Source organism: Vicugna pacos, chromosome 18 (assembly GCF_048564905.1).
Source record: "Vicugna pacos chromosome 18, VicPac4, whole genome shotgun sequence".
Lineage (NCBI taxonomy): Eukaryota > Metazoa > Chordata > Mammalia > Artiodactyla > Camelidae > Vicugna > Vicugna pacos.
In genome coordinates, this window is record NC_133004.1 from 29,554,657 (window position 1) to 29,571,416 (window position 16,760).

Below are 16,760 nucleotides of genomic sequence, written 5' to 3' on the forward strand. Positions count from 1 at the left end.
GTACCACACTTTAAGCTGTACCACAAGTTTTTCTTTTTTACACAAACAACATGTATTGGACCAAAAAAAAAAAAAAGACACCAATAGGCATTCCAGAAGGGAGGATAGTGGAGAACTATTTACACATCATTTATAAAAGAGCAAGTCTGTAAAAGAGTGTAATATCAAAGTATTAAATCAACCTCGTGAAGTTTATTGAATTTTACATTTGCTTTATTATTATTATTATTAACTTTTTTTTATTGAGTTATAGTCATTTTACTATGTTGTGTCAATTTCCAGTGTAGAGCACAATTTTTCAGTTACACATGAACATACATATATTCATTGTCGCATTTTTTTCACTATGAGTGACCACAAGATCTTGTACGTATTTCCCTGTGCTATACAGTACAGTCTTGTTTATCTATTCTGCATATGCTGGTTAGTATCTATAAATTTCGAATTCCCAGTCTATCCCTTATTATTATTATTTTTAAGTATTAGGGAAATACAATATTATAAAAAGAAGAATGAGATGCAAAAGTGCTTATAACCAGAATATCACTACCACCATCAACATTTCATATGTTATGTGTTTTCTTCCAGTTTTTCCCCTGGTCTTAGATTTTTCCACCCTCAGTGGTCTTATTCAAATAAAAAAAGGAAGCAAGGGGAAAGTCTCCATCATGAGGACATTTTTGCTATGACTTTACTTGCCTCAGGGCACCTAGGATGATGGTGAGAAGCTTTTGTGTCCTGTATCCCCAAATATTGGGAGGAAATAAAAATGTTTAGTCTGGCGAAGGGGACATACTGAGGAGATGAGTGGGACGGGGGCACGGTTGTTGGCTTCAGATCTCAACCAATCAGTCAGTCAATTAAATATTATTGAGCTCCTACTCATACGCCAGCCCTAAGGGTATGGTGGCAAACAAAGTGTAAGCATGTGGTTCTTCTGCTTGAATGGAGTTAGCCTGGGAGGGAACAGTATTAATACTAACAACAATGACAAAAGCAGTAATTAATATTTATGGTGAACTTACTATGTGCCAGCTCTTGTGTTAAGGCTTATTTTTTCTGTTCAAGTTTTTAATATGTTGTTGCATTTAATCTTCCAGAAACTCTGTGAGTAGATACTCTTTTTATCCCCATATTATTATTGAAAATAATAAAGTGGGTTAGAGAGTTTAAGTCCAATGGGATTGTACAATAAGCAGGTTAAACCCAGGCTAGTGGGTCAGGGAAGACTCTCCGGGGAAGTGACATTTCATCTGAGATCTGAGGAGGGTAAGCATTAGGGAACAGGATGCCGGCTTCAGAGAATGTAGTCAGGGGCTGTTCTGGCTTGGAGTGATAATGCGGGGTTAGATTTGACAGAAATGGTGATTGGAGGTGAGCAGTGGTGCTGAGGGAGGGGTCGGGGGGGCTCCCAGTGTGAGTGAGAGGAAGCATCCGAAGTGAGATGGAGAAGGTGTGGAGAAAAGGGAACCCTCCTACACTGTTGGTGGGAATGTGGTTTGGTGCAGCCATTATGGGAAATAGTGTGGAGATTCCTCAAAAAACTAAAAATAGACTTACCATATGATCCAGCAATTCCACTCCTGGGCATACATCTGGAGGAAACTCTAATTTGAAAAGATACATGTGCCCCGATGTTCATAGCAGCACTATTTAGAACAGCCAATACATGGAAGCAACCTAAATGTCCATCAGCAGATGACTGGATAAGAAGATTGGCAGATAGGAACTACTATATATGAAATTAATAAAAAACAAGGCCTTACTGTATAGCACAGAGAACTTTATTCAATATCTTGTAATAACCTATGATGAAAAAGAATATGAAAAATATCAGATATCTATGTATAACTGAAACATTATGCTGCACACCAGAAATTAACACAACCCTGTAAACCAACTATACTTCAATTCAAAAATAAAAAAAAAAGAAGTGAGGCAGAAATTTAAACTAAATAGCATTTACATTCTAACTAGAGCACTTGGTTATTTTTCCCCCCTCAGTCAAAAATACAAACACTATATTCAGATGGTCAGTATCAACATAATCCTTAATTTTTTTTCTGTGAACACCAATGGACTTCTGAAAGTCTAAAGAACCTTCGTTTTATTACTTTTGGCTAATTCTTTAAAGTTTGGGTTCAGAGGTGCAGAGTTCCAAATATCTAATGTAAGGAACTACTAGTGCATCCCTGAAACAACCCTGTTTCTTTATCACACTTGTGTCCAAGGTTAAACAGAATATGCAGGTGGATACAGATGGAGACTAAATTAGTTGAAAAAACCAAACATTTTCCTAAAATTCCTTTTTTACTCCCTCCCAGATCTTTGATGATTTATGATGCTGTTATTTGAATATTCAGATCCCTTTGTAGAGTCTGGGAAGCATAAATAAAAAGTGGGAATGGACTCAAGGGATTTAGTTTTCACGTGTGTGTCTTTTCACTGTTACCTATACTAAAGTTATTGTAAAGAAAAAATATATCAAGATGCTTGGAAAATTTTCAGCTTTACAGGTACCATCTTACTTTACATGAATTCAAACTTGTCTAATAACAGGAGAAGAAATATAACTACTATTAATTTAAAAAATCGGATACTGTGTGATTTTTTTTTCTAAGACCTTTTGAAAGTAACTATCATTTCGTCTAAAGTACATACCCCATAGTACTTACTAAGTTGTTTCATAAACAACAAGAAAAATGAGGCAGAAACACAAGGACTTGGTTTGGAGCATCTTCAGTTTGACATTCAGATGGTGGTATGAGCAAGCAGGAGAGAGCTCTGGGCTGAGAGGTGCACATTTGGGAGTCACCAATATGAGCAGAGTGATGAATCTTGTGGATTGACAAGATGACCTGGGGGGAGAGTGTCCACAGGGAAGAGACCAGCACCTGGGACAGAGCCTCAAGGAATTCCAACGGGTTAAGGATTGCGGGGGAACAGGAGCAGGAGCCAGGGAAAGGGGGAAGGGACCTCGGAGGGCAGGATTGGGAAGTGATAGGGAGGCTGACTTCTGTGCAGTCTAAAGAACTTTCTGGTATTAGAGCTGTCCTTAGAGGGTGGAGAGCTCCTGGGCTGGGGAGACGTGTGAACCATCCATGGTGACCATCTCTCGGGAATGTTTTGGAAAGAATACTTGAATCAATATGGAGTGAGATCAGATGGCTATGAGTGGGCTAGAGTTGTTTGGTTCTTCGTAAGCAACAAAAATCAAGTGGAAGGGTATGTGGTTCTATATTCACGCAGTGCTAGGCCATAGAAAGAACGGGGTCCAGAGTGGCTCTTGGATCTGGGTGGCAGGAGCTAATGGGCCACCTTCTCCTGGCAACGCTACTGATTTAAGAATTATATTCCCAGGAGAAAGAGTGTGATTGGCCAATCTTGGGTCACATTGCCAACCCCTTGGCTGGGGGGAGTCAGGCAATTTGATTGACAGCACTGCCAAGACTGCACATCGTGGAGCAAGGAAAGTCAGCTTGCCACTTAGCAGAAGAAGGGACAGTGGCTGCTGTGTGGACAAAACCAGCAGATGCCCACTGTGATCTCCACGGGCCGTTTGCAGTGTTCACGTAGCAGCCCACCCCTTCATGCAGAGAGAGCTGTTGCTGGGGTTTTGCCTGCTGGAGGATTAAGCTTTCTCTGTTTGCTTTTTAGAGTAAGTTAGGGGACTGGGAATGACATGAATTTGTCTCTGGGCTTCAAGCCACTAGCTCTGGAGGCACAATTTGGTAGACAGGACTCATGTCATTTCTTCCTTTCTTTTATTTCTTCTTCTTCTTTTTTAAACTCATGTCGTTTCTTGACAGTCAAGAAGGAACTTGGCCTTGTGGCTACATGGCCCCTCCTCCAAGAGCAAGGGTAGGAGATGGTAGTAGCAGATGGTGTAAATCTCTGTTGCATCATCAAAGTGGATGTGCCCATCCTATAAGGCACTTACTGAAAAGAAGCCCAAGTAACAGGTGCCTGTGGATAAAGGAGACCTGGCAGATCTTATGCCTCCTGGCACTTCCTCTTACCTGAACAAACACTGAGCGCAGCCACCTTCATAGGACTGCGATATTTAGAGGACTAAGGGGAGGGTGAAACACTCTCCCAGCTTTCTTCGATTGACCAGCGTGGACTGATAGAATTGAATGTTCTTAATATCAAGCCCTTAAATAAAAAAGAAAAGAGATTTGTTTATAGGAACACATGAGACAGGAGAAAACAGGGACCCTCGCTGCCCGTCCTCCAGCTTCTCACCTTTGGCTTATTAGTCACGTAAGTCCTTTGGTCTTAGGAAACAAAAACCCAGCTCAAATAAACCAGAAAGAGAAAGAAAAATACCATATAATACCACTTACATGTGGAATCTTAAAAAAAAAAAGACAAACGAACTTATTTACAAAACAGAAACAGACTTGACACAGAAAACAAACTTAGGGTTACCAGGATGGGAAGTGGGTGGGAAGGGATAAATTGGGAGTTCGAGATTTGCAGATACTAATATATATATATATATATTATAATAGGTAGAATATATACATATATAATAGGTAGACAAGAAGTTTATGCTGTCTAGCACAGGGAACTATATTCAATATCTTGTAGTAACTTACAGTGAAAAAGAATATGGAAACACATACATGTATGTTCCTGTATGATTGAAGTATTGTGCTGTACACCAGAAACTGACACAACATTGTAGACTGACCGTACTTCATTAAAAATATATTTAAAAAAGCCAAATCAAGTTGGTTTAGACAAGAAAGGATTTGTTGACTTGTATAGAAAAGTCGAGGGGTTCTCCCTTCAAGCTTGGTTGGATCCAGGTTCTCCTGTGTGATTACCAGACATCTCTTGGCCCGGCTTTTCTCTTTCTTGGCTTCATTCTCAGAGAAGCTTTTCCTTTGTGATCATAAAGATGGCAGACGCAGACTCATCCCCCGCCAGTGTAGTGATACTGCCGGAGAATAAATCCTCTTTCTCAATAATTCCAGCAAGAGTCCTAAAGCTGATTCTCACTGGGCGGCTTGAGCCACATGCCCATCCTTGAATCCACACTGTGGCCTGGGTCCTATGTCTGCCCCAGAGCCAGTGCGTGCAGGCATCCTTAGCCAGCTCACAGGAGCTCGGAGGCCGATGCCCCGGATAGAAGCAGAGAGGAGGGGTGCTGGCTGGGCACGTTCACCACACTTGGTTTCGGGACCAGGTCTTCTGGTCCGAGAGCTCTAGGGCAGGATGTGGCTGGTGAACGCAGACATGTTGTTTCCTCCGAGGCCATAGTGTTAACGTCCTGCTGCCCCCAGCTTCGGGTCCCGATCAAAAGGGAGAGGCCAAGGGGTCAAGAACAATCCCCACGTGTTATCCAAGCAAGCAGGATGTCCCCAGCAGCTGTCCTGCGCAGGGGCCTTCTCCCTAGGGTTGGCATAGCAGAGGGTGGTGGCGGGCGGTGACTTTATTCTCATGGGCTTATTTACTTCTGAGGCCTGTCCTTTACCTCTTGTTGGTGCCTCTGCTTTATCTGGCTTAGTTAAATGAATTATGAACAAAAACATTCCTTTCCTGCAGTTGCTGACCACGGCGAGGCTGTCGATTTTGCTTTTGCTTTTGTGCTCCCTTTGCAGTGCTGGGCTGTTGATAAACAAGATGCAATTTGCTCTTGCTTTTTCCTCTCTTCTGGGAGGAAATCCTCATCATTAGAACCTCACGAATTCCCTTTGTGCCTGGGGAAATAATGGTAGCCCCGTACGATGGAATAAGATGCAGTCTTAGAAACAGAATGGGGTCATTGTTTACATATTGAGGTGGAACGGGCCTCCAGATGTGCTAGTTTGGGAAAAGGCACAGGTGGAGTGTGCAGGTCAGCGGTGCACATCAACATCTGGGTCACCTGTGTCCAGCCTCCCCCTCCTCCCCTGCATTAATCAGAATCTCTGGACGTGGGACTTGAGTGCTGATTTGTTTTAAAAACTCCTGGTGGCTCAGTGTGCAGCCAGGGCTGAGAACCAGGGGTGTAGAATTGTATCATAGATGGGTGAACCACAAGGGACATAGATAAAAAAAAAGGGAAATAAAGAATTTGAGTCCATACGTATGTGGAGCCTCCCATGTGCTCCCCCACATGCAGAGTATCTGTAGAAGGATGGAGAAGAAACTGGGAAGAGCAGTGCCCTCTGACGATGGAGTGATTCTCAGTGGTACGCTCATCTGTAATGCTGGAATTTTAAGCCGTAAGCATGGCGCACAGTTTTAAAAAGGAATCTGCACTGCTCACCCGAGGCTGGCCAGGCAGGACTGAGATGAGCTCACACAGCTTGGCTGTGTTGGGACCAGCCGCCCACAGTTGCACGCAGACCGCCCACCACTCCAGCCACAGCTGCCTTCCTCTTGACTCAGCCGTGGTGAGTGATTTCTGAGTGAGCGGGTGACCAAACAGCCCAGTCATTCATTTATTCATTCATTCGTTGTTAATGCATTCATTCATATTTTTATTAAGAATTAGATGTGGGGCAGGCACACGCCAGGCACGTGAATCTCGTCTCATCCTCACAATTAGATGTCAAGTAGGTGATCTTACCCCCAGTCTGTGGTTGGGGATATTTTAGCTCTGAGATAATATATAATCAAGGTGGATGTATTTGAGTCAGGATGACTGGCTACAACAGAGCTTGTAAACTGCTGGAACTCAGATGTCTTTGGATGCTCTGCACAGAGCTTTGAAAAAAATTCCATCTGGCAACACTGGACTGGTGGTCCCAGGGCCACTGTAGGATGGAGCCGAGTGTTGCTGGGATGGGCATATGCTGTCCAGTTCAGCCCCAGCCACCCTTCCCTGCTGTATCACAGGCTCACGCAGTCAAAGGCCTGGCCTCTGTAGGCATTTGAGTTTGTAACCCCTGCAACAAAGCAGGTAGGATGAGTCAACCGTTATCTGTCCCATGGGGCTCCTGAGCTGAATCACCCTGTGGAATGTGTCATCTCTACTCCAGTCTGGCCTTCGGTCTGCTGGTGGGCGAATTAAGCTCTCTGCCTTCAGTTTCCTTTGTGGACATCATGTGATGGGCTTTTGGTAGTGATATGTTTGTGGGACAAATTTGTACAGCCGGGAATGGGTAACATGTATTACAGAAAGGGGCAGTCACCCAGCCTGGCAGGAGTGCGGGGCAGTGGAGTGAAAGGAGATAAGAGTAAATTTAGACGGTGGCTATGCTGTGGATGGATTCCAGGCTATGGTATTTGAACTTCATTTTTTAGGCCAGGGCTGTCTAATAAGACTTTCCATGATGAGTGTCCAATATGGTGGCCTCTAGCCACATGTGACTATTAAGCCCTTGAATTTTAAATTTTATTGGCATAGCCCCCCTGTCACCGGTGGCTACCATATTGGACAGCGCAGCTTTAGAAGATCCTGAGGCCGCCAGTGAATGTTTTGGAGCAAGGAAATAATATTAAGCTGATTTTCCAGAGGGTGAATTTTCCAAGAGTGTGTAGGCTGCAGGGGGTGGAGGGAAGAAGGTAGGAATAATAATGACAGTATTTAGTGTATGTTAGGCTCTTACTGTGTCCACACACCGTGCTAAGATGAAATCATTTAATCCTCGTAACAACTCTATGAGAAAAGCACTGTTATTACTTCTGCTTTATAGACTGGGAAATCGAGACACAGCAAGGTCAGTGGGCTTAGTCAAGGTCACAAAGCACTTGGTAAATAAATAGTAGCACTTGCTGTACAGCTTGGACTGTAAACCTCTCTAACCGGGAAGGAAGGAAGTAAACCTGCACTGAGAGCTCACTTTGTGCCCTGATGCTGTTCGTTTGTACCTGACCTCTTATTTAGATTTCACTGCAATCAGATGACATTAGTGGTCTTATCTCCTCTGTGGTTATGAAACTTTGACCCAGGGAGATGAGATATCAAGGCAGGATCATCAGTTTCAGAGGATACCAGTTAAGGCTTCATTGCAAAATTCCACGTCCGAATTACTGAGGGCAGTTAGGGTGGAACCTGTGGGGAAAGTACAGGAGGATATGGTATAAAAGATCTAGGAGGAAAGAATCGGTAGGATTTAGCAACTGACTGGATGGCTGGGGTGAGGAAAGCGGGGAAGGATTTCTTCCGGAACAGGGAGTTGAATGACAGACACAAATGCAGCCACACAATGTGAGTCCAGAGTGGGGTCTGGAGGAAGACAAACCTGATTGCAAGTACAAGCATTGCCCTCGACTAGCTGGATGCCCTTGGGCAAGTCTTTTCTGTCTGAGCACCAGCATCCCTGTGGTTAATGCAGGTCAGAACACCTTCCTCCGGGGGCCATGAAGCAGCTCAGGTGAAACCATGGAAGGCCTTTGCAGACTCAAGGCCATGGCCAGGGGACTCACTCTTCTGAATGCCAGTGAGGCCAGGTGTTGGGTGGAAGTGGTGACCAGACCCTTATGCCTCTGATCATGGAAATGGCTCCGGAAAGCACGTGGGGGAGCCCCACCTCATCTTAGACACCAGATAGAGCTGCATGCCTGTGCGTCAGCTTTGACCTGGAAGGAAAGAGGGATCTTTTCCAGTAATTGCAAAGCAAAATTTGCATGCTGCTGGCTCCCACTCCAGGGCCTGTTACCACCACACACTTTGCATGCCTTGTCTCATTTGAGCTTCACGACAGCTTTCTGAGAGTCGACACTGTTATCCGTCCCATTTTGGAGAAGGAGATGGAGGCTCAGAGAGGCATAGCAATTGGGCTCGTGTCCTTCAGTGCATAGGTCGTAAAACGGGGCTTCAAACTGAGGTCCCTCTGGTCCAGAGGCCTGGCCTGTAGCTCTTGCAGGTGGTGGCTTCCTCTCTTGAGAAATGGCTGTTTTGGGGCCTCCTGAGTGAGGCGGGAGCTGAAGAGGGTGCGGAGAGCCCTTCTCTTTCTTCTCCCACCACAGTCGTCTGCCACTAGCGCTAGGATGTCTCTCTTAGCTTGTTACACATTCAGGGATGAAGACTGCTTCCCAGAGTTGTCAACTTTACGCGCTAGACCCTAGCGAGAATAGGTCCAAGAGGTGGGTCAACTCCAAAGAGAGAAAAATAGAGATTTAGTGACTCACTCTATTCCTCTTTGGATGCAGCAAATAAATTATAATGACTAGAGGTGGGAATGTGGGGCTGGGCGCAGTATAAGGCAGAGTTGGGGGTCCCCTTGCTTTCTGGGAGGCAGATTCTCCAGAGAAGTCTCCCGGGCTTTTGACTGTAGTTTGCTCCTTCTGGTATCAACCAGGTTTCTCCCATCCTTGGCTCATGTATTAGTTTCCTGCTGCTGGGATAACAGATTACCACAAACTTAATGGTTGAAAATGGCACAGATTTATTCCCTCATAGCCCTCTGAAAATGGGTCGTATGAGGCTAAAATCAAGATGTCAGCAGGGCTTCATTCCTTCTGGAGGCTCTAGGGAGCCGTCTGTGCCCCGGCTTTTCTAGCTTTTAGAGGCCATCCACATTGTTGCCTGGCTTGTGTTCCTTTCCGGCAACGGCATCATTCCAGCCTCTGCTTTTATAGTCACACCTCCTTCTCTGACTCTGACCCCCTCCTGCCTCCTTCTAATAAGGACCGTTACAATGACATTGGGCCCATCAGGATCTCCAGTGTAATTCCCATTCTAAGGACCCTTGATTTAATCACCTCTGCAGAATCCGTTTTGCCCTGGAAAGTAACATGATCACAAGTTCCAGGGATTAGGACATGGACGCCTTCGGTGAGGCTGAGGGAAGACATTGTTCCACCTGCAAAGCTGGCCTGTGAGCTTCGTGATTCTACGCGTCATAAGGGAGAGATGGAGGTGGGTTGAGTTTGGGAGTTTAATCTCATTCTCTGCTGGAGCCAAGTAGCAGCAGTTTCCCCTTCTAAACAGGGCGTCCATGCATTCTTCCACCTCACCCCCAGGCATTTTCATTGCTCACCTGGCCCCTAAGGCATTTGAACTTGAGACTCCATTGTTTATTCCTAATAAGGCATGGCTGCAGCTCGGATTCAGAGGGCTTGCAGGCTGCAGGCTTTTAACTTCTGCAGAGCAAGGAGTTACTGAATAAATCATGAAGCATCTAGGAATTCTTGGCTCTTCCCAGGTACCTGTTTGAACATAGGACCTGGTACATGTTTCGGCAGCTCAGTAATTGTTGGCTCTTATGTAAGAAAAGCTAGTCTTACCCTGAATTTGCCAAACAGAAATGAGGGGGTGTTTATTTGTATCACAAAAGAATTTAGTTTGTTTCTTTAAATAGCCAACCCTACTACTTTTCATTGAAGTGTTTTAGTTAATGGGAAATTTGATTTGCAGAACTTTTCAGAAGCACATTGTGTAAAGGAAGTGCCTGCTTCAGAAGCTCATCAACTTTCCAGCCTGTTCCCAGCTTCCCTGGAGAGTGTGCTGGAGTGTAGTCAAGTCACTCAGCGTATTGATGCTTCCTCGGTGGGGATGGATTATTTATTTTTGTGGTTAATTGGAAGCCTGCCTACAGAGACCTTGTCCATGGCTGATGCACTGCTGTCCCTACCCATGGGGGTGGGATGTGGAAGGCCAGCTGGGAGCCACAGCAACCATGAAGTTGGTGTGGCTTTCCTCTTTTTCCGAAGCTGATGATATTCATTCTTTTGTTCATCCATTCACCAAACATTTATTTCCTAAATACCCACTTATCTACCAGGGATTGTGGTAGACCCTAGGAAACTAGAGGTGAGCCCCCTTCCTTCCTTCAAAGAGGGTAAGGATGAGTAAGATCATAACTGATGTTGTGAAGAAAGGTTCTAGACCAAAGTAACTCCTTGTAAATGGTGAGTTGGATGAGAGGGGAACTTTCCTAATCATTTCTGGGTTAACGAAGAAACTAAAACCATAATACTAGACCACTTAGAAACTTAAGGCAATGATAGCACTAAACAAAGACACAGGATGCAGCCAAAGCTGTACTTGAAAGGAAACTTTTTAGCTTTAAAGTCTTTAAAGTTTTAGTGAAGAAAAATGGGAAGAAGTTAACTGAGCAGTCAATTCAAGAAGCTTTAAAAAGAATAATAAATAACAGTACAGACATCTGTTGAATACTCGTGATGGGCTAGGCACAGTTCTGAGTGTGGATGGATTAGCTCATTTAATTCTGGCAACACCTCTGTGATATGGGTATTATTATTATCACCATCATTTTTCAGAGAGGAAACTGAAGCCCAGCGAGATAAGATAATGTGCCCAAGTATTATAGTTTGCAGGTGATGAATGTAGCATCCAAACCTGGCCATCTAACTCCAGAATTCATACTCCCCATCAACAAGTAATACAAATACAAATAGAAGTGAAATAAGTGGGACAAATAAAAGTAAAATCAACAATTAATAAGTAGGAAGAAGCCCAGTAGAATTGAGAAATGTGTCCGTGACTTGTTTTCCTTAAGATGAAAAGGAATATGTGTATATATATGTGTGACTGAAACATTATGCTGTGCACCAGAAATTGACACATTGTAAACTGACTACACTTCAATTAAAAAAGGATTCAAAAAAAAAAAAAAGAAAGAAAGAACAATAAAATGGACAACAAGGAAGATAAACTTCTGAAAAAAATAAAAAGAGAGACTAGCAATACAATGTAAAGAAAGCAGGAGAAAGGGCAGAGCACCATTCCAGATAAGATGTTACAGTTGAAACACATGGAGAACACTGTGGATAATTCCAAGGGAAAATATAAATTTCCAAAGTTAGTTTGAGAAGAGTGTGAGGGAGAGGTGAAGCTGGTGCAAGCTCAAAATGGGACAGGACTGTCTCCTGTCATCTCTTTTATTCTACACTGTTCTGAAAACTCTAGACGTGGAAATACGGTAAGGGGAAAAATAGATGCTTACCCATCAGGGAGGAGAAAAGAAAATATTGTTATTATTGGGGATAATATGATTCTCTGCTCGGAAAACTCAAAGGAAGTAAATGAAAACCCACAAAAACTATCATGATTTTTAAAAAATGCTTACAAGGTAAATACACTGAAAGTTTATCGCTTTCTTTTTTGTAAATGACAACCAGTTGCAAAACGAAATGGAAAAGTTGTCAAAATCACAATCGCATAGAAAAAGAATCTTTCAGATAATACTAAGCGAGAATGTGTAGAACTACAGAGAAAATTAAAGAGACATAAAATCAGCTTTTAACAAGAGGACAGCCTATGCCTGATAGAAAGACACATTGTTATAAAAGCATCAATTATCCTGAATTAAATTTCTGAATTTCAGACAATTTTGGTCAAAGTCCCAATTAATTTTTTCTGGGAGTAGGGGTGGGGAATTCACGAAATACAGTTCCAATAAAAATTCCATTGGTATTTTTAAACGCTTGACAAACTGATTCTGAAGTTCACTTGGATCACAGTGATTGCCAAGAAAATGTTGAAAATAAGGATAATGAGGGAGGACTTGCCCTGCCAAGATATAGCATATTGTAAAGCTACTATAATTAAATCCCATATTGCTGTATTATAAGACGGATCAGTGGAATAGAACACAAGGCCCAAAGACAGACCCCAGTCTATATAATTATTTAGCATATAATAAAGTTGGCATTTGAGATCAGTGGGGAGGAGATGAATTATTCAATAAAAGATGCTGACAGAATTGATTACCTATTTGGGAGGAAATGGCAAATTAGATTCCCATGTCATTTCAGATACCAAGAAATTACAGATGGATGAAGGAGTTTAAGGTTCAAATGATGCCATGTAAAAGTAAAAAAAAGAATAATATTTATAGGGAATTGGGGCATATGGGAAGGCCTTTTGAAGGGTAATGGGATTAAGTTTCTTTGTTCATTTTTTTCTCTGAGTGATCTGCAAGTTATACATATTTCTATTCTCATTTTTATTCTTAATTATTAACATGCATACTTAGAATGTCCTAAATGTTGTTCCTTAATATCTATAAACTTTTGAGGAAGAAGACAAGACTCTTAGCATATTGCAATTTTATACTCTTTCTCCCACCTCCATCTCTTATGACTTAAGTTCCCCACCCACCTCGCCCCACTTTTCTTTTCGTTCTTTCTTTCACTACTGTTTATTATGCCTCTTTGATCCATTTTGTTGTTATTTTTCAGGGCGCATATGCTCTATTCTTTTGTGGGAAGTACATTTTCTAAGTCCCTGAATTCTGGAAATGTCTTTATCTTGTACGTTCGCTTGAATGCTAGTTTGGCTGTACATAGGGTTTTTGATTCAAGTGACTTTTCCTAAACCTTCGAGGACGCTGCTCCATTGTGTTCTAGAATTCAGAGTTGCAGATGAGAAATCTGATGTTAAAATTATTTTTGTCCCTTTGTCAGCAATCTTCCCCGCCCCTTCGTCCCGCCCCTGCCGGACACATTACAGTGATCTCAGAATCTTGATGTTCGCACCATCTGTCTTTTTTTCCATTCGTATCTATTGACATTTGATAGTGTCTTTCAATTTAATGACTCAAATTCTTCTTAATCTTGAGAGAATTTTATTCTGTTCTCTCTAATTACACCTTCTTTACCATTCCTTCTGTTCTCTCCTGAGCATCCTTTTAGATGGATATTAGAATTTTTGGATCAGTACTATGTGTTTTGTATCGTTTCTCTTATCCTTTCTAGCTTTTTTGGTAGAATTCTGGGAAAATCACTCCATTTAGACTCCCAGTTGCTGAGTTCTTCAGCTGTGTGCATTCTGTCATCAGCTCAACCACCGAGTTTCCAGTTTTGGCAATTGAATTTTTTATTTCCTGAACTTTGTTTTTCTTTACCTCTTCTGTTTCAAAATGAAAGTAAGCTTATTTTTTTCCTGATTATATAATTAAGATATCCTCTCTGTGAACATTTCCAACCATACAGATGTAAGGTTGTGAGTAAAAATAATCCACAGTCTTACTGCCCAAAGAGAACCATCCTTGGCATTTTTTGGCCAGTTTGCTCCGCATTCACAGACAGACAGCCACGGAGGGATCCCACACACCCAATACACATATTGTTTGACACAAATGTCTTTATACAAAGATAATATTACTTATAAATGCAGTAAATATTGAAACTGAAAAGGAAGAAAGCAAAGGAGAAAGAAATTGGCCCCTTTGGAATGCTTCCTGGTTCCTAGCCATGAGGGTTTAAAATTTTTTTATTGCGGAAAATATCAAATAGACATAAAAGTCGACAAATTAGTACAATGAATCCTCCTGTGTTCATCACCTAGTTTCAGTAATGATCAGTCAAAACTAATTTTTTTCCCATCTATACCCTTCCCCTTTCTATCTCCTTCCTGTCATACTGAATTATTTTGAATTAAATCATTGTATCCATAACAATTACAGGATGCGTCCTTAGAGATAAGGATTCTTTAATGAATATAATCATAATACCATTATTACATCAAAATTCTTATTCCCTTATACCTATAGCAATAATTTCTTCATATCATTAAAAATTGAGTATATCCATTTTTCTGATTGTCTCACAACTTTTAAAAACTATTAGTTTATTTAAATTAGGATCCAAATAAGATCCACATATTGCATTTAGTTGGTTTGTTTCTTAGATATCTTTGAATATGTAAGTTTCTCCTCTGCCCTGCTCTTTTCCTCTTGCAGTTTTCTGTTTTTTTCTTTTTTTGAGCAGTTTTAGGCATACGCAAAAATTGATTGCAAAGTACAGCTTCCACATACCACCTCAACCCCTTTTCCTCTTGTAGTTTTGGTGAATTGGTAATTGGCTCAAGACGCCTGAACTAATGCAGGCTTGATTATTTTGGTGCGAGTACTTTGTAGATGGTGGTGGTCTTCACAGTGCTTCCATCAGCACGCAGGTAGTGCCCTTTTGTGATGACAGCAGCGTTGGTGATGGCTGCCCAGATCTATTATGTCACCGGAGGTAGCCATGAGGCTTCCTATTCTGTTTTCATTTACTGAGAATGGCCTTTAGAAAGACTCTGAACATGGTGCCTGTCCTCCAGGACCCCACGGTCCAGAGTTTATAAAGTAGATTTCAACAACAACAGCAAAAAAATCAGTTTTATTTTGTATATAGTCTCTGACTGCCCCTCCTGCCAAGTGATACAATCCCCGAATGGTAGTGTATTTAATGCATGCAAATTCAACATATTTGGTTGCAAACTGCTAAAGTAACAATGTAAACATGCAGCCAGTTTCTTCCGCTCTTTCTCCTTAATTGCCGTTGCTCCTGGGTGAGATGGAGGTGTGGGTCCATGTTCCTGCTCACTCTGCTTCTGCACGCCCTGCACATTATGCACTTCTCTCTGAGTGTGATTCTAGTGTTTCCATGTACGTACTTCTTACGCAATATGGACCTAAACACAAGCTGATGACTTCCTGTGGTGCTGATCTAAGAAACAGCATTCTGTTCCCAAATCAGCGGAAGATCGTGCAGCTTAAGTGATCTTCAGAGAGCATGTGATTTTGAGTATACGTGCCCTTGAACCTTAGTTAACTTTAGAAATTTAATCATTTGCCGGTTGTAACATCAGTGTCCCTAAGAGTTTGACTTCAGTAAAGGACAAGGTGCAGAAGCTGCAGGCATTGCTTATTTTGGTGTAAAGCCTCTCCTTGCTGTGAAGTCCAGGTTTAATGATCTCTCCCTCTCTTCCCCTCCCTCCCTCCTTTCCCCTTTCCCTCTCCCCTTCCTCCTTCCCTTGTTTCCTCTTTTGCAGTCTGCTGTTTTGTCGTGCACAAGCGGTGCCATGAATTTGTCACTTTCTCCTGCCCAGGCGCTGACAAGGGCCCAGCCTCCGATGTAAGTAACGGGCACTGGCCGCCTCTCTCTCTCCATAGCCAGTGCATCCTTTTGGGTAACTGTGAGCACACTGAGACAAAACAGTCAGGATGTTCTCATTCCAAGGCATGTTGTGGTCCCTACAGCCTCCGAGACAATATTCATTTTAATGGAAAAAATAAAGCAAAACATTTTGAGCGGGATAGATGACTGCAAGAAACCAGCTAGTTTTCCTCCTATGATTTTACAGAATGTCTTCATCTTTATGACGGAGGCATGAGAGTCACGGGCAGGGGTTGGATTGCTACGGATGCTGTAAAAAAGTAGTTAAGATGGTACCTTACAATGTGCTTTATAGCCCTTTGGGATGGGATTTTTGTTACTAGGGCTCAAGAATTACAAGGAAATGAGTTTATCCTGCTACTGTGGAGCCCACGGTGTGATTACTGCTGAAGCGACAAGGGATGCTTCTGGGTAAAACAGGCAAATGATTTTTGTTTGATCATTATGAAGTTATTTTAATATGGATTGGAAAAATGTATCTAGTAGTTGTTTTGCATTTATGGTAGGGATATAAAATTTCCTACCTAAGTGAAGTTATTTAGGTTAAACCAAAGATAAAATGACTCAAAGAAAACATTAAGTGAATGTCAGTGTGAGTGCTGTAAGCTTACGGCAGAAGTCTTGGTACAAGTTTACCCCAAATTTGGGGTAGTTGCCCACCCCAACAGCCATTCCTAGCCCTCCCTCTTTTCTTTCTGGCAGAGAACACCTCTAATGCCAAGAGCTGAAGATGCCTCATACTTGCTTTCCCAAGCTCTCTTGTAGCTAGTGAGTGAGCATGGGACCCAATTCTGCTCAGTGGGACCTGCGGGGAAGTCTGGGCAGGCCTCCCAAGAAAGACTTCCCGTTCTAATAAGAGAAGACATTCCTTTCTTGGTTCTGTTGGGCACTTTTGTATGAGGATATAATACACGGAGTTGTGGCAACCCTTTTGGGTCAATGAGGGAGATATGAATGACATCCTGAGCTTG

The 16,760-nt window shown here is 42.4% G+C and overlaps 1 protein-coding gene across 2 annotated transcripts in view; it reads left to right on the plus strand.

The window, feature by feature from the left end:
- The window catches only part of PRKCB (protein kinase C beta), a 295,939-nt gene that overhangs the window by 113,819 nt on the left and 165,360 nt on the right, over window positions 1-16,760 (plus strand). For both annotated transcript variants that reach the window (XM_072942795.1, XM_072942793.1), the window contains exon 3: window positions 15,665-15,747. In XM_072942795.1, coding sequence (XP_072798896.1) covers window positions 15,665-15,747 — 83 coding nt within the window. The remainder of the gene's footprint in view (window positions 1-15,664; window positions 15,748-16,760) is intronic.